General features: G+C 46.7%; 1 protein-coding gene across 10 annotated transcripts in view; it reads right to left on the bottom strand.

The window, feature by feature from the left end:
* Eps15l1 (epidermal growth factor receptor pathway substrate 15 like 1) overlaps positions 1-18,657 on the bottom strand; it is an 83,041-nt gene that overhangs the window by 44,906 nt on the left and 19,478 nt on the right. For all 10 annotated transcript variants that reach the window (XM_041674500.1, XM_041674502.1, XM_041674508.1 and 7 more), the window contains exons 2-10: positions 18,085-18,126; positions 17,536-17,625; positions 16,950-16,997; positions 13,514-13,609; positions 12,673-12,735; positions 9,259-9,384; positions 6,631-6,690; positions 4,244-4,477; positions 1,393-1,550 (exon numbers count right to left, since the gene is read on the bottom strand). In XM_041674500.1, coding sequence (XP_041530434.1) covers positions 1,393-1,550; positions 4,244-4,477; positions 6,631-6,690; positions 9,259-9,384; positions 12,673-12,735; positions 13,514-13,609; positions 16,950-16,997; positions 17,536-17,625; positions 18,085-18,126 — 917 coding nt within the window. The remainder of the gene's footprint in view (positions 1-1,392; positions 1,551-4,243; positions 4,478-6,630; positions 6,691-9,258; positions 9,385-12,672; positions 12,736-13,513; positions 13,610-16,949; positions 16,998-17,535; positions 17,626-18,084; positions 18,127-18,657) is intronic.

Here is an 18,657-nt window from a genome sequence, read left to right as displayed (position 1 = left end):
AGAGGCAACACCATGACCAAGGCCCCTTGGCCGGCTCTCTTCCCTGCCTGGCTAGGATTATTCAAGATAGTTCTTTCTGGCCATCATGTAACCAGCTCAGTTTCCCTGCTGCGGTCAGGAAGTCACTCAAGGCCCTGGCTCTAGACAAGCTAACAATGCCCTGGACCAGGCAACCACAGGAACCCCATTCTGAGATGGCAGAGGGAGGATGAAGATGGCTCCTCCACCCAGCACCAAGTGTTACACAGTGGCCACCATCTACACCAGAACAGTTGTGAGAACCCTGAGAGTGAGCCTATTGGCTCGTGACTGTCTGTCCCTGTGTTGGCTGATTTTTTTTTAAACTTTACACAACCCAGACACATCTGGGTAGAGGCTTCTTGAGAAAATGTCTCCATCAGATTGGACTATAGGCAGTTCTGTGCGGGAATTTTCTTGATTAATGACTGAAAATAGGGGGCAGCTCACTGTGGGTGGTCCCTTGCAGGTGGTCCTGAGCTGTATAAGAAGGCTGAGCAAGCCACGAGGAGCAAGCAAGCCAGTAAGCAGCACTCCTCCATGACCCCTGCTTCAGCTCCTGCCTCCACATTCCTTTTTGAGTTCCTATCTGATTTCTCTCAGTGATGGACTGTTATCTGAAAATATAAGCAAAAATAAACCATGCCACATTGCTTTTGGTCACAGCGTTTTATCACAACTATAGAAATTTTAACTAAATCAGTCTCCCATAGGAGGACAGGGTAGGGAGGGTTGCTAGACCCTCATCTACACATCCCAAACACTGTATGTAATTCTACGCTAATCTCACATAGCCAAGGATCCCAGGATGTGCCAAGGGCCACCGAGTGTAGAAAATTAACTGAAGAGGCCTCCATCAGTGCCGCTGTGGAGGTCATCAGCCTTTCTGGGGTGCCTCACATTCTTGTAAGAAACATCTCACCTATCAACTGCAAGCCCAGTTAAGTCATTGGTGCCCCAATGGACTTCAGTGGTATGAACTTGGGTATATCCTTGGTGCACTATGTGTGTGTGTGTGTGTGGGGGGGGGATGTTGTTACATCTCCCCAGGAAAGGGTTCCCATAACACTGAGGAACAAACAAGGGTCCTACTCCCTACCTTCCTCCCTGTTGGAAGCAGGTGTTGCCCTTTCAAGTAGGACTTCACTAAACTGTCAAGGCCCTCTCTGGCTTACCCAAGTGGCAGGCAGAATGATTGTTCCAGGTAACTGAAGCAAGGTAAGGCTTGTGGAGAAATTGTCCCAACAGAGCTCTCCAGTACGAAGGCTGACCCAACTTCCCTGTTCACTGGCACCTGGGAAACTGGAGCCCTTCCTCCTGTCTGTCCACTTCCCAGCCTCTCAGAGCCACCTCCACCATGGCTTCCACTCTTACCAAATGTGTGCCAGAAGGTTCTGTGTGAGGCCCGAGTGCATGAAGATCTCCTTTACTTCCTGGCCACTCACATAGCCATCAAGGTCCAGGTCTGTCTTCAAGAAGATCTCATCAAAGCGCATCTTATCTGCCACAGGCACCACCCAGGCTACTGGCGGCTGAAACATATTACAACAGTGACTTACCCATGAGCCCTATTCTAGTCTGAGCTAACATCTAGGCATTCTTTTCATTTTTTAAAAATAACTTATTTATTTTTAATTGGTGTTTTGCCTGCAGATATGTCTGCATGAGGGCATCAGATTCCCTGGAACAAGAGTTACAGACAGCTGTGAGCTGCCACTGGGTGCTGGAACTTGAACCCAGGTGAGTCTTTTCTCTGAATATGGAAAGTCTAGGAGCACACACTCTGGGCTCTGTGAAGACACTGTATCACTTCAATGAGGACACCATTGCAGGCCACTGGCACCCTGGGGGTTCTGGAGCCCAGGCTTCACAGGTACCAGGGAACAATTTCACTTACCTGCAAGTGAGCAAGAAAGTTAATTCTGAATCCTTCTAGAAATTTTTCTAGGTTATTTATTTTATGTGTATTGGTGTTACTGTCTATGTATCACATGTGTAAGTACGGACTGCTGTGAGCTGCAATGTGGGTGCTGAGAATTAAACCCGGGTCCTCTAGAGAAGTAGTCATCTCTCCAGCCCCATACCTCTAGTCAATTTTTTTAGAGAACTGAATCAAAGTTTTCTCTTTTTTTGCTGTCAAGAAATAATGGTGCAGGACCTCCGAGGAACTAGGCCTGAGCCAGGACCTCTGTGAGTCTGGGACCTCTGAGGGAGTAAGCCTGAGCAAGGTTCTCTACGGGTCTGGGTGCACCTGAGCCTGGGAACTCCAAGGGAGTAGATCAGAGCCAGAGTCCTGTACAGGACCAACCCCAAGCCAGAGACCTTTGCAGGAACAGATCCAGACCAGGGACATCTACAGAAACAGGTCTGAGCTGAAAATCTAGGCTAGAGCAGGCCTGAGACAGCAAACTCCAAGGGAGTGGAGCAGAGTCTGGGAGTGACCAACAGGGTAACTAGAACTGTGGCACTGACTGTACCATGAGGAACAACCATCTGAGCCTTGGATTCACCGGCACCTACATTAATCAACAGAATACAGACAGCAAGAACCACACCTATTAGAGGAAAAGATGAGTAGAAAAGGTAAGATCACACGCAACATCACAAAGAGCAACACAACACCAGTAAAACCTAAAGACTCTACAACAGCAAGACGTGAACAACCAAATATAGATGAAGCAGAAGAAAATAACCTAAATAATAACTTCAGGACAATGTTTGAAACTCTTAAAGAAGAAATGAGAAATTCCCTCAAAGAAATGGAGAAAAAGGCAAACAAAAAATTGGAAGACATCAGCAAATCCCTTAAAGAAAACCAAGAAAAAGCAATCAAATATAGGAAAAAAACTATTCAAGACTTGAAAACTAAAATAGAGACAATAAAGAAAACACAAGCTGGGGGAATTATAGAAACATAAATCATGAGAAAATTATCAGGAACCGCAAACGCAAGCATTATCAGCAGAATACAAGAGATGGAAGAGAGAATCTCAAGCCCTGAAGATATAATAGAGGGAATAGACTCATCAGTCAAAGAAAACATTAAATCTAATAAAAGCTTAACCTAAAATAGCCAGGAAATATGGGACACCGTGAAAAGGCCTAAGAATAATAGGTATAGAAGAAGGAGAAGTTTAACTCAAAAGCACAGAAAATATATTTAACAAAATCATAGAAAAAAACTTTCCCAACCTAAAGAAAGATATGCCTATGAAGATATAAGAAGCTTACAGAACACCATACAGACTGGATCAAAAAAAAAAAGTCTCCTCGCTACATTATAATCAAAGCACTAAACATACAGAATAAATAAAGAATATTAAGAGCTGCAAAGGAAAAAGGCCAAATAACATATAAAGGTAGACCTATCAGAATTATATCTGACTTCTCATTGGAGTCAATGAAAGCCAGAAGGTCGTGGTCAAGTGTTATGCAGACATTAAGAGACCACAGATGCCAGCCCAGACAACTATACCCAGAAAAACTGTCAATCACCACTGAAGAACAAAACAAGATATCCCGTGACAAAACCAGATTTCACCAATACCTAGCCACAAACCCAGCCCTACACAAAATATTAGAAGAAAAACTCCAACCCAAGGAAGTCGGCTATACCAACAAAAACAGACAATTGATGGTCTCACAGCAGTAAATTCCAAAGAAGGGAAAAACACACAAATAAACATCACTAACCATGAAAACTAAATTAACAGGAGATAGTAATCACTGGTCATTAATATCCCTTAATATAAATGGACTCAGCTCACCTATAAAATGGCATAGGCTAACAGATTGGATATGAAAACAGAATCCATACTTCTGCATACGAGAAACACACCGTAACCTCAAAGATAGACATCGTCTCAGATTAAAGGGTTGGGAAAAAATATTCCAATCAAATGAACCTAAGAAACAAGCTGGTGTAGCTATCCTAATATTTAACAAAATAGACTTCAAACTAAAATCAATCAAAAGAGACAAAGAAGGACATTTCATTTTAGTCACAGGAAAAATCCATCAAGAGGAAATCTCAATACTGAACATCTATGCCCCAAATTCAAGGGCACCCTCATATGTAAAAGAAAAGAGAGGGGAGAGGCAGGGAGGGGACCAGAGAAAAATGTAGAGCTCAATAAAAATCAATTAAAAAAAAGGAAGGAAGGAAGGAAGGAAGGAAGGTAGGTAGGTAGATAGGTGCGTGCAGGACCAGACAGCGGACACTGACCTGAGTCTGCTTGACACTGTGCTTTGGAGACAGACTGCCTGTGCTGTTGAGGCTGCTGACGCTGCCATGGGATGGCGTGGAGCGGAGGCTGTCTTTGGGTGGGGGGCTGGCAGGCAGGACAGGCACAGCTCCTGCAAACACTGTCTTCTTCTTCTTGGAGGGTGGGATGAGGGATGGGGGCAGGACGGAGGGCACTGGTTCCTTCTCCAAGGCGCGGTACACCAAATGCATGGCCTGTGGTGCCAACGAGAAGAGAAAGGAACTGAGGGGCAGGGGCCACAGAACTGAGAGTCTCGTGCAGTCTTGGGAGCCATGGGAACCCCTAGAGGCTCCAAGGAATCTGTTTATCTTTTCTCAGACATCAGCCTCCTCTGCAGCTTCTTGAGCCATATTGAATTTAGGCAAGTGAAGTGAGCACAGACATTCATCCAGACACCACACAGTTCTGAGGGTTCCTTGTGAGCAAAGACAACCGCCAGACACCACACAGCCAGTTCTGAGTGTTCCTTGTGAGCAGAAACAACTGCCCAGACACCACACAGCCAGTTCTGAGGGTTCTTTGTGAGCACAGACAACGGCCCAGACACCACATAGCCAGATCTGAGGGTTCCTTGCCAAGGTTTGAGTTACCCGTGGTCTGAAATGTTAGGTAGGAAATTCCAGAAACAAAAGACCACATTCGTAACACTTCTATTACAGTACATTGCCATGACTGTTTTGAGACATGTTTCTCAGGCTGGCCTCATGCTCACTAAATAACTGACCTTGAACACCTGATCTTCCTGCTGTGACCACCTCCAGAGTGCTGAGATTACAGGCATGTGCCACCACACCTGATTTATGTGGCATGGAATGACTCCAGAGCTTTGTGCACGCTAATAAGTACTCTACCCACTGAGCCCCAGTCTTTGCTGCAATTACTTATTTCAATCGTTATTAATCTATTAGCAATAAAAAAGTTGAAATAGCCAAGAACAAACAGGAAAAGTGAAATACATGTATGTAACAGTCCTGAGTCCATCAGTATGAGGTATGACCACTAAGCTTGATTACCAAATTTCTGAAATCTGGAAGTGCACAGACCCTGAAAGGAGCTTCTACTTCAAAATACTCAGGAGACACGGAGTAGATCCCAGAGGGGACAGAGAGAGGACAGGCAGGGGAGCAGAGAGACGTGTTCTAAATCATGTCTATGTACTTATTTATATGGAGGCAATCTTGATATGAATCCCAATCCTCCTGCCTCAGCCTTCTGAGTACTAGGATGACAGGTACACACTGACAAAAATCACAGATTTTCGAGATTTATTTTTCTATCTATGAGTGTTTTGCCTGCCTGTGTGTCTGTCCATTAGGTGTGTGCAGAGCTCAGGAGGCCAGAAAAGGGTGTCAGATCTCCTGTAACTGAAGTTACAGATGCTGTGAGTCTCCATGGAGGAGACGGGAATCAAACCCTGGTCCTCTGCTATGCTCTTAAGCCCTGAGACAATTCTCCAGCCCCAATATCACAGATTTTAAAGTCTATTTTAAAATGTAACTGGAAGTTACATGTATAATTCTAAAACTAGGGAAATAAGAGGCAGAAGAATCAGGAGTTTAAGACCAGCTTCAAGCCAGGCAGCGGTGGCACAAGCCTTTGAGCCTATCACTTGGGAGGCAGAGGCAGGCGGATATCTGAGTTTGAGGCCAGCTGGGTCTACAGAGTGAGTTTCAGGATAGCCAGGACCACACAGTGAAATCCTGTCTCTCTGTAAAAACACAAAAACAAACAAAAAAAGACCAGCTCCAATTATCTGAGACCCTGCCTCAAAAAAAAAATACAAAAACAAACAAACAAACAAAAGACCAGCTCAATCAGAGAGTCTGGTTTGATCACATGCTCATTCAGACTCGGTCCAGCTTGAATTTGGTGAGCTCCCGTTAGAACAGGCACACTGCCTCAGTTGGTGGACCAACCCCTCGTAGGGGATTGGGAGGAGGGAAGGAAGTATAAATATTTGAATGGATATTTAATTAAAATTTAAAAAAAAAGACCAGCTCCAATTATTACAAAAATAAAGGCACTGTGTTGGCAATTTATCTCCTTGAAAATGATCCAGGAAAAAGTGTGCGTGTATGAGAGAGACAGAGAGAAGTGAGGGAGGGAGGGATGGGAGGAGGAAGAGGGAGGAAGTGGGGGAGGGAGGAGAAGGAAGAGACAGAGAAGGAGGAAGGATGGTGAACAGGCATTGTAAGACACCACTGGATCAGTGAAGGCAGCTGTGGACTCTGCTGTGCCCCTGAACCTTTTCTAAGTATTAGAAGATGTCACACAGAGACTCCCATACCCACCCCGTGAGTACTTCCTCAGGCCTCAAAAAGGGAGGAGCAGGATACAGAGGACTTACCACAGCAAACTCATCTCGGTCCAAATGTCCATCCTTGTCGATGTCACTGAGGTCCCAGACCTGCAACGGACAGACAGATACAAGGGGAGGAAGTGCCTATAAAGTCTTACCCAGCACAAGCAACATCTGAGTTAATAGTGAATGAGGCCACAGCAAGCAGAGGCACTTAAGAAGCTGTGTACCTGTTTGTCCACACACCCCCACATACACACACACATATATATGTACACACACGCACACACACAAAGAGAGAGAGGGAGGGAGACGGGAGGGAGGGAGGGAGGGAGGGAGGGAGGGAAGAGAGAAGAGGAGGAAGAAGAGGAGGAGGAGGAGGAAAAGCATTTAAGAGCTGGTCTGTGACAAGAGACTAAGGCAGGAGAATTGGAAGCTCAAGACCAGCCTGGAGTATACAGGTTATCTGTGGTGGTCTGAATGGAAATGGCCCCCATAGGCTCACATATTTGCATGCTTAGTCCTCAGCTGATGAGCTGTTAAGGATTAGGAGGTGTGGTCTTGTTGGAAGAGTTAGTTGTGTCACTGCAGGATAAATGCCCAAAGCAGGTCAGATCAAGTTTCTCCCTGCATCTCTGCCAGTGGATCAAATGTGTGCTCTCGGCTACTGCTCCAGCACTGTGCCTGCCTGCCTGCCACCATGCTTCCTGCAGTGATGATCACGGACTAACCTGAAACTGTAAGCAAACCTTAACTAAATACTTCCTTTTTAAAGAGTTGCCATGATCATAGTGTCTCTTCACAGCAAGATAGAACAGGGACTAAGACCCTACCTAAAAAGATCAAAACAAGAAATCAAAACAACCCTGACACCCTGCAGCTCTCTGAAAACCATCCTCTGAGGGAGCTGAGGACCAAAGCTGAGACCTACACCCTTCCTAAAACATGTTCACTGTGCCTACAAAGGCTAGGATAAAAACCACATCCCAGGCAACTCTTTCAACTGAAATTTGAGTCAAACTGGGGTCCTCTGCAGTTTTCTTAAGCCCTAAGACATCTTTCCAGCCCCTGTATCACAGATTTTAAAGTCTAATTTAAAATGTAACTGGAAATGCTGCACACGCCTGTAGTCTAGAACTTGACAGAGGCACATCTAATGAGCATCAGGAAATGATCTCTGAGAGCCACCGAGGACAATGTTTGTTGTTTTTAGGCTCTGCTGGAGGCTAGGGCCTTGGGCTCTGACTGAACACCCATGGTCCCTCTGTAGCAAGGCCTCACAGATGACAATAAGCTTGCCTGTCCCACATACACCAGGAAGCAGGCTGGCAGGATGAAGTCTTAGGCCACAGCCACATCCCTCTAAAGGAATCGTGCCTATAGTGGGGGGGTCTGGAGCCAAACACACTGCACTAATATGAACAAATCTGAGGTTTATTTTTGATGAGGGGTCCTGCTACAGACTGGGCTGGCCTCAAACTTTAGATCCTCCTACCTCAGTCTCTTGGGATTATAGGTATGCATGTCCACAGCCACCAAAACTAAGGCAGATAGATAGATAGATGATAGATGATAGATAGATAGATAGATATAGATGATAGACAGATATAGATAGAAATAGATGATAGATAGATGATAGATAGATAGATAGATGGATGATAGGTAGATAGATGATAGATGATATAGACAGATAGATGATAGATAGATAAATGATAGACAGACAGACAGATAGATGAAATGCACTATGGAGGTGGATTAGAATTTAAGGTTATCCCCAGTCAAGATGGGGTAAATGATAAAACCAAAAAAGGAGTATCTAAGACTATTTCTAAACCCGCAACAGAGCTGAAAATGCTTAAACCTCAAAACTGACAGGCAGGAAAAAGCATCTGCTTAAAAACAGAAGACAAAGGCCAATGAAATGGCTCAGCAGGTAAAGGTGCTGCCGCAAAGCCTAACAAGCTCAGTTAGTTTTACTTGGTTTTTAAATGTAGATAGCATGGTGGCACACGCTTTTAATCCAGCACTTGGGAGGCAGAGGCAAACAGATTTCTGTGAATTCAAGGCCAATATTGTCTATATAATAAGTTTCAAGTCAACCAGGGAAACACAATGAAATCTCAAAATAAAAAAAAAACAAAAAAACAATGTCACTTGTTCTTCAAAGCTACGTGTGGTAGCATGCACTTGTAACCCCAGTACTGGGGAGACAGAGACAGAATGAAGCCTGGACTCTTGGCCAGCCAGCTACTTAGTACATTCCAGGCCCAGGGAGAGACCCTGTCTAAAAAACAGTAGCCAGCAGTTGAAGAGTGCACCCACGGTTGTCTTCTGAAGTCCTCATGTACATCTACTCCTGTGCAGACACCTTCTTAAAAAGAAATGGAAAGAAACAAATACCCAAAAGAAAGGGGTTCAGTGCTGGGCAGGCTTGGAGCAGGCTCTGCTCTCACAGGTACATCTAGCCATCTCCCTTCTGCCCCTGCCTCTTGTCATAAGAAGATGGATGCCAGTATCTTCCCAGCAGCAGAAGAGCAGTCCTGATCCTCCAACTACAGAAGAGCCAGACACATAGGACGCACCTGGTGGCACAGCGCACGGTGGGAGGAAAAGGTGACTGTTAGCGGACAGACACACCACAGTACAGGACGGGACGGGACAGCACCCAGGCCTTACCCTGCCCAGCACATCCAGAGGGAGTTTCGAGTTCATAAGGACTGGCTTGACCTTGTCTCCGGAGAGTAGACCATTGACTGGTAGAAGGCTTTCAAAGATGCCATCAAACTTTGCCTTCTCCTCCACCTACCAGGAAAGAAGGAGCTGGAATGAGTACAGAGTACACAGTTTGGATTCAAATCCAGGCTTGTCTATACAGAGCTCAGCTGTTCTAGGGTGAGCAAGCTGGGGAAGGAGAATTTATGGCCGGGGGTGGGTGGGGTGGGGGATAGCTCCCTGGCACTGTGGCCTGGGGGCCATGGTGAGCAGAAGAGAAGCTGGTCCATATCTTGCTCTGCCTCATGGCAAAAGGGACCTAGCCAAGTAGGGCGATGCTTTTGCAGGCTCAAGGAACCTTATTAGATGTCTAGTTTGGTAGTAAACATGGTCCAAATCAACCTCTAGTGGGGCCAATGGCTCATACTTCTCATTCCAACACTCAAGATGGAGCTAGGAAGATGAAGGGCTTCAGGCTAGCCTGTACTACATGGGGAGACCCTGTCTTCAATTTAAAGAGCAGAAGTCTTCCTTCTCAAAGTTCAAACATAAGCTGTGATGGGGCTCAGCACAGTGAAGCCTTAAATTCTAATCTCATCACTAAGAAAGAAGTTTTAAAAAGTGTGCTGTGAGCCGGGTGGTGGTGGCGCATGCCTTTAATCCCAGCACTCGGGAGGCAGAGGCAGGCGGATCTCTGTGAGTTCGAGACCAGCCTGGTCTACAGAGCTAGTTCCAGGACAGGCTCCAAAGCCACAGAGAAACCCTGTCTCGAAAAACAAAACAAAACAAAACAAAACAAAACAAAACAAAAAAAAAAAAAAAAAAAAAAAAAAAAAGGTGTGCTGTGGTTCAGTGCAACATACACAAAAATCCCTGGGCTCCATCCCCAGCACAGCATAAACCACAGGGCCCATCTGCAATCCCAGGACTGAGGAGGTGGAGGTGGGGGCCCAAGGTCATTCTTGGCTATATAGAGATTTGAAGTCAGACTGGGCTACAGGAGATCCTGTGTCAGAGAAACAAACTAAACAGGGCTAAGGGTATAGTTTGGTGGCAAAGCCCTTCCTGAGAATCTCAAGGTCTGTCCACGCATAGGCAAAGGAGGACGTCAGAGGCCAGTCACCCAGCCAGCCGTGGGGGAGCAAGAGTGACAGTAAGATCTACAGAAGTAAGAAAAGGAAAAGCCCAGAAGCAATAGGTAGTGGGGATAATTCAAGTTAAGAAAAGCTAAGGCCAGGCGTTTATAATTAAGGATAAGCCTCCATGTGATTTGACAGCTGAGTGGCAGGCCCCACAAAAAAAGCCAAAAGAGTAAAAAAACCAACATTTTAGTGTTCCAACATGGGGCTAGAGTAAAAGTAAACCCAACAACAGGTCACTCTCTCGCTTTTTCCATTTTGTCTTTTTAAGACAGGATTTTTCTGTGTAGTCCTGACTGTCCTGGAACTGGCTCTGTAGACCAAGCTGGCCTTGAATTTACAGAATGTACAGAAACCTGCTGGGATTAAAGGTGTGTGCCACCACTGCCCGGCCCAGCTTTCTGATTTTTTTTTTTTTACTTGCCCTGAGATAGTCATAGGTTCCTTCCTCTTCTCTTAGCAAGGCAAAAGTGATTCAAACTATTGCTTAATGAAAGAGCAGGACAAGTCCAGAAGAGGGGCAAGAAGCGCATCTGTGTTCCTGCCTCTGCCTCTGCCTCCTGAGTGCTAGGACTAAAGGTGTGCACCTCCGCAGCCTGACTATTGGTAGTAGTCACTCTCATTCAGATCTAACACAAAAAAAGGAGCAAGCTGAGCAAGGAAAATCACAAGAGGTCCAGTTCAAGGAGAAAAAGGGCATTAGAAAGTGTAATGGAGTTAGTACAGTGCTCAGTGAAATAAAGGGAGTGGTGACTTCAAGCAAGACTCCAAGCAGCTAAACTTCCAACTTGTGAAAAGAAATTAAAGGTAAGTTTAGGACCAGGCATGGGGGCACACATCTTTAATCCTAGCACTGAGAAGCAGAGACAGGCGGATCTCTGAGTTTGAGGCCAGCATGGTCTACAGAGTGAGTTCCAGGACAGCCAGGACTACACAGAGAAACCCTGTAAAGAGAGACAGACAGACAAAGAGAGGTTGTCATGAGTCTCAGAAGAGACTTTCAAACAGTGTGAAGACTGTGACAGACTGGGGACTTTTGAAATTGGATTGAATGTATTATAGCTACAAAGCCTATGGGGGCCAGGATGTAGGAATGTGGTAGTTTAAATGAGAATGGACCCCCTCAAAGGCTTATAGATTTGAATGCTTGGTCACCAAGAAGTGGTACTATTAGGAGTTGTGGCCTTGTTGAGGTAGGTGTGGCCTTGTTGGAGGAAGTGTCACTGTGGGTGGGCTTTGAGGTTTCAAAAGCCCAAGTCAGGTCCAGTGGCTCCCCCTCCCCTGTTGCCTGTGGATACAGATACAGATAGAACTCTCAGCTCCTCCCCAGCACCATGTCTGTCTACATGCCACCAGGTTTCCTGTCACGCTGATAGACTAAACCTCTGAAACTATAAGCAATCCCCACTGAAATGCTCTCCTTTCTAAGAGCTATGGTGGCCACGGTGTCTCCTCACTGAAATAGACACTAAGACAGCCACCATGCTTGTTTGTCCTTCCAAGGGGCAGGACCACATTGTCCTTCTACATGGAAAAGGAACACCTTAAGAGCTGGGTGAGGTTTTTTGCAAAGCAGTAGGCATCTCAGAGAGGGAAGATGGGTCACGGCAGAGCTGGATGGCTGTATAGCAGTGTGACTCTACTCTATCTTGAAGAACCAATACAAGCAACACAGCCCCAGATGCAGCCTGAGAGCACAGAAATTAACTGCAACCTCAGATCCTCAGCTCCTTTGCTCCTACACAGCTGCCAGCTACACTGAAAGAATGTGAAACTTGATTTTTCAAGCCGAGAGTGCCTGCCCTCCCCATCCTAGGGAGGCAGAGGATCAGAAGATTGGAGCTGCTTTAGCTACAGGTTGAGCTTGATGTCAGACTGGATGACATGAGACCCTTTCTCAATAAGCAAAAAAACAAAATAAACAAGGGCTGGAGAGATGACTCAGAGGTTAAGAGTAGCCAAGTGCAGCTTCCAATGCCCAAGTTAGGTGGCTCACAACAGCTGGTAATTCCAGCTCCAGGCGGCCCCCCACTCCCCCAACCCTGTTGTCTTTGGTCTTCAAGGGCAACATACCCACCACAGACATACAAACAATTAAAAATAAAATCTTAAAAACAAAATCCAAGCACAGATATGATCCTCCGATTCTATGAAGACATAGAGATGGCAAAGGTGCCTCCGAAAGTTCCAAACAATACATACGGCGCGCATCAACTACGGCACTGTCCCCCTCACTTACCCGCACAGCCCAGTGGGTCTCTGTAGACGGTTGTGTGGCCATCAGTGGGCTGCTAGTGTCATGCTGAGGAAAAAAAGGACAGGATCACATATGCAAACACAACCAAAAGGATCTCATTCCAAAGTGGGAAGGTCACAAACAGGGAATGACTTATGACCCCACAGCTCCCCTCCCAGGTGTAAACCCACAGGTGCACACGCAAATCCATTCATGGCTGTGCTGCTCCCAACAGCCAAAGGTAGAGACAACATCACAGAGCTCAGCAAATGGACAGAACAGCCACGGTCACAACAGTACAGTGTTCTGATCTGGGCAGACTGAGTGAAAGATGTACACACAAGGCCATATACTCTGTGTGACTCCACTGAGAGCAGCATCAGAAAAGACAGCCCACACAGAAAGAAGATGGGTGGCTACCAAGGACGGGGAGATGGGGAGACGAAGAATAAGACATGGCCCAAAGTCTTCCTTTTGGGAGGTGAGAATTGGAACTCAGGCTAACGGCTGCACAACACTGTAATGTGTTAAGGGCTACCCAACTATGCATTTTATTTATTTTGTTTTATTTTCAAGACAGGGTTTCTCTGTATAGCCCTGGCTGTCTGGAACTAGCTTTGTAGAGCAGGCAGGCCTAGGGCCTAGAACTCAGAAATCCACCTGTCTCTGCCTTCCAAATGTTGGAATTAAAGGCGTGCCACCATGCTAGTTGAACTGCGCATGTAAAACATGGGGAATTTTATGATATACGCATCTCACAGGAAAGACAAGAGAAAACATGGAGCATCACTCACACAGATGTGCACACACGGGACCAAGAGAGTATGATGGCTTGCACACTCACAAATTTCGGTGGTGGCATGGTGAGGCTCAGATTGCTCAAGGTGACTTCATGGCCACTCTGTGCACAGGCCACCAATCTCAGTGCAACATAGAAACCCTGTGGACCCAAAAAGAGGAGGCATGAACAACGTAAGGCAGGACAGAACAGCTCTCACTTCCACTGTGATGACCACAGACACCATTGCAGGCAGCCATTGGTAAGTACTGAGCACTGAAACGTTTCAAGCAAAGGGATTTTCTCAAAGGCAATGCTCCTAGGTCACAATGCTGGAGTGGTCCACACGCTCACAATGACTGACAACTCAAATATACACAGCCCGCTTTGTTTCTGTTTTTGTGGAGCAGGCATAGGACCTGAAGCCTCAGGAATACCATGCCAGAACTTTTCTCCTAAACTGGGCCTCAGCCCAGGTATTGGATTTAAATTTTTTGCTTAAAGAAACTATTAGTAGCCGGGTGGTGGTGGCACACGCCTTTAATTCCAGCACTCAGGAGGCAGAGGCAGGCGGATCTCTGTGAGTTCAAGGCCAGCCTGGTCTACAAGAGCTAGTTCCAGGACAGGCTCCAAAGCTACAGAGAAACCCTGTCCCAAAAAATGGAAGGAAGGAAAGAAGGAAGGAAGGAAGGAAGGAAGGAAGGAAAGAAGGAAGGAAACTAACTATTAGTATTTATTTGGGAAGAGGGGTCATGTGCATCCTGAGGGAATTCAGCTCTCTCCTTCCACCATGTGAGTCTAGGGATTAGGAACTGAACTCGGGCCATCAGGCTTGGCAGCACCTTCACCAGAGGGACTATCTTATCTCACTGACCTCCTTTTTCTTTCTTTTTCTTTTGTTGGTTTTGCAAGACAGGGTTTCTTTGTGTAGCTTTGGCACCTGTCCTGGAACTCGCTCTGTAGAACAGGCTGGCCTCAAACTCAAAGATCTGCCTGCTTCTGCTTCCCAAGTGCTGGGAATTAAAGGTATGTGCCACCCTCAGAGCCCAGAGGTACAGGCAGTTGTAAGCAGTCCTGCCCTGGGGGTACTGAGGCCTGAACTCAATTCTCTGCAAGAACAGTAAGCATTCCTCTGGCTTCCTTTTTAGAAACAGGTTCTTTAACTACGCAGTTGAGTCTAAAGGGGAATTCTCAATTCTTCTGCCTCAGCCTCCTGAGTGCCAGCAGGACCTGTGTTCTGTGATGAGATGTCAACTAGCAGAAAATAAAGTCAGCTGAAAAAGAACCTTGATCAAGGAACTGCTTCCATCAGACTGGCCTGTGGACCTGTCTGTGGAACACTTTCCTAATTAATGATTCACACAAATAGTGCCACCCCTGGGCTGGCACTAAATTCTGTAAGTCCTAAATTCTGTAAGAAAGCAGGCTGGGCAAGCCATATGGAGCAAGCCAGAAAGCACTGATCCTCCATGGCCTCTGCTCCAGTTCCTGCCCGGAGTTCTTGGTTTTCCTCAATGATGGACTGTAATCTGTAAATCAAGTAACCCTTCCTCTCCAGGTGCTTGTGGTTTTATCAGTGACACAGGCTAGGGCAGGTGTGCACCCTACAGCAGAGCTTCTCTCCTGGCGTAAGAACATGGGGAGAGAGCTACGCCTTTCATAGAGATGTTCACAGGAGCTGTGGAGAATCACATGAAAACAGGGCAGGATGGTGGTGAGAGGGATCAAATCAGGTCCCTCAGCACCTTCACTAAGCGGCCGAGCAACCCAATCACAAGGGCGGGAGGTGCTGGTGGTCAGTGGCCAGCAGACAGACAGGCTGAGGCCTTAGGACACAGAGCAGTTCAGACAGTACCTTGGGGGAAGAGCTGGGGAACTCACTTGCACCCAGGCCCTGTGAGCACCGTAAAGCCTTGTGTAAGGCTCCCACAGCCAGAACTTCAGGACAAACACAATTCCACTCAGAATACTCCTGAAGAGCAAATCCCAGGGCTCCAAGGGGAGGCTTGAGAGTCAGGCTGATCTGTACACACCTCCATGGTACACCCAGCCTGGCTGCAAGCCCTGGTTAGTGTTGTAACCACAGCAGTGACACAGCATTGGAATTGTGTGACCAGGCATCCCTGGGAAGAGCTGGCTACAAACATGGGCTAGAAAGGGTGTGTAGGAACCCACTCAACTACACTTGGTCTCTTTAGAGAATTCTAAAATTACTTTGAAAAACAACAATCTTGGCCGGGCGGTGGTGGCGCACGCCTTTAATCCCAGGACTCGGGTGGCAGAGGAGGATCTCTGAGAGTTCAAGGCCAGCCTGGTCTACAAGAGCTAGTTCCAGGACAGGAACCAAAAGCTACGGGAAACCCTGTCTTGAAAAATAAAAAAAAAAAAAAAAAACAGTCTTTAGGCTGAAGACATAGCTCTGAGGTTAAGAGCACATGCTTCTCCCGCAGAGTTCAGTTCCCAGCACCCCAATCAGGCAGCTCCCAACTGCAGATCACCTCACCTCCAGGGGATCTAGCACCTCCTTCTGACCTCCATGGTCTGGACACATACACACACAATTTTTTTTCTAGTCTCCCCTCCACTCCTGTGGGGTTGTTTGGTTGGTTTTTTTAAGAGACAAAGTCTCACTGTGTAGTCCTGGGTGGCCTGGCACTCCATATGTAGACTAGGCTGGCCACAAACTCATAGAGATCTATCCATCTGCCTTTGCTGCCTGAGTGTTGGGATTAAAGGTGTGCACTATCATACACAGTACAATTTATTTTAATTACCTTAAATCTTTAAAGTGCTTTAATCACTGGTAAATTCATCACGATGTTTAGGTTTGTTTTGTTTAAAGGTGTGTATGTATGTATACATGTATGTAAGGGTGGGTGCTCTGAGAGGCCAGAAGAAGGCATCAGATCCCTCAGAGCTGGAGTTACAGGTGGCTGTAAGCTGACAAATGTAGGTGCTGGTACCTGAACTTGGTTACAGCTGAGTCCTCTCTCCAGCCCCCTTGCTATTTAGTGACACAATGGGAACTACCTCAGAAGAAGTCTCAGTGAGGAGCTGCTTCAATTAGGTGGGCTTGTGAGAGGTTCCTGGGATGTGTGGGTGCAACACCCCTGGGCTAGGCCCTGGGCTGAATGAACACAAGACAGCATTCAGGTCCCTGTGCTTCTGACTGGATGTGACCAGCTACTTCAGGTTCCAGATTGACTTGTCCCAAGTGGCTGTGCCTAGAGCTGTGAGTCACAGGTGCCCTTTCACCAGAGCTGCTTCTGTCAGGGCAATTTTATGACACCAGCAGGTAAAGAGGCTGAGACAGTCCCAAGACAGTCAAAGGCATGTCACCGAGTCAGGGGCTGGATACTTACAGACCTGTACTCCAAAGTGAGAATTCCTCACTTGAGCCTGGCAGCTGTGTGTGGATGATAGCAGACAGTGGAAGAAATGTACAAGTTGCCCAGCCTCAGGGGTGCCCAGCCCCTCCCCTGCTCTGTGTATGTGTATATACCTGTTTGTCCAAGAACCCTTTACCTTCAGGGTCCGCCAAGTCCCATATCTGTGGAGACATAAAAATGCCTGTAAGTATGACTGTCGTCACAAGTCACATTAACTGCTTCTCTGCCATGGGCGCTGGGACCAATAACTCTGCCAGACACACAGCCATTTGGTGGCAGGGCCCAAAGAACCCCAGATGCCCACTTAGCTCCCTATTCAATCATTACATGGCAATGCAAACCCACAGCTATCAAGACACCAGAAGCACTCTACCTTGACGGGGACCACCATCTGAGACTGACCTCAAACTCCAGAGATCCATAGCCCTCTGCCTCAAGAGAGCTGGGATTAAGGGAGCTCTCTGCCATGCTTAGCACTGTTGCTTTGATTTATTTTTTCAAAACAGGTTATACTATGTAGCCCAGGCTGGCTGGGAACTCATGATTCTTCTGCCTTAGCCTCTCAAATGCTAGGATGGGATTGAAAGGTTAGTTCTAAAGGCCTTTAGCTCCACCAGCTACAGCAAAGAAGCTCTGAGTGTCCTGGCCCTACCCAGGGAGGGTCTGCATAGTTAGGAGACTATGCTTCATCTTCCCTACCTTCCCCAGGATGATGTCAGAGAGCCCCGACTTCTTCAGAAACAGCGCAGCCTCGCTGGCCCCAACTCTCCCTGTGTAGGCAGGGTCCACCTGAAAAAGGACAGCAAGAGTCGACACAACCACTTACAGATGCAGAGGTAGCTAAGCTATCTCCATGTGTGTTCGCAGGAGTCAACACAACCACTTACAGATGCTGTCTCCATATGTGCTCACAAAAAGTTGCTTTAAGTGTGTTCCCAACTTCAACAACAAAGATGGGTGCCTCTGGGTTCCATCTCCAGTACTAGCACACACAAGCACACACGATTACATACACAATATATAAAAAGGCACTGGTGGACTGGAGAGATGGTCAGTGGACAAAGGTTCCTGCTACCAAATCTGTCAGACTGAATTTGATCTCTGGGACCCACGTGGCGAAAGGAGAGAACTGATCCCAAGAGTTGTTCCTTGACTGCTACAGGCACACGATGGCACAAGTGAACACACTCACACCTACACAGTAAAATAAATTAAAATGTAAAACAAGAAGATAGCAATTAGACATACCTGCTTGTAGTAAGATTCATATAATGGATTTCCACTGGGAATCTGAACAGAACAGAAAAGTCAGAAAGAGGTCACAAGTGGACATATGGCCTGACAGCACAATACCCTCCCGTTTTGGGCTTTTTCCTCTTCAGGTGTTGTCCAAGCTGGCCTTTGGTTGTTTTGTTTCATTTGTGTTGGAACAAGACACTGCTAGATAGCCATGGTTGGCCTTAAACTCCTAGTGATCCTCTTGACCCTGGCTCTTGAGTGCTGATATTAGAGGCAGAAACTTACACCCAGTCCCAAGCTCCTCTTGAACTCCTGCCAGACTCCTAAGGTGACAATACACAATGTTTTGCCATCACCAAAATACACCCTGATTCTGGTAAAAATGTGTGCACCTGGCAGCCAGAGCAAAGCCAAACCCCAGCACTGAGGCTCGCCGAGGGAGAGGCAGTGGTAGAGCCTCCTTCCTCACCCCGTGTGTGGGTGGAGTTTCTGGATGTGACCCTGAGTCACCAGAATGCACCCGCCCTGTCCTCTACCAGTCTCCCGACAAGTGACAGCACACAGATTCATGCTGCAGCATCC

The sequence above is a fragment of the Microtus oregoni genome, unplaced genomic scaffold (assembly GCF_018167655.1).
Source record: "Microtus oregoni isolate MIOR12 unplaced genomic scaffold, Mior012 000025F_ref0000491, whole genome shotgun sequence".
Classification (NCBI taxonomy): domain Eukaryota; kingdom Metazoa; phylum Chordata; class Mammalia; order Rodentia; family Cricetidae; genus Microtus; species Microtus oregoni.
Note: the sequence above shows the minus strand (reverse complement) of the source record. Positions and strands in the feature narration are given on the sequence as shown.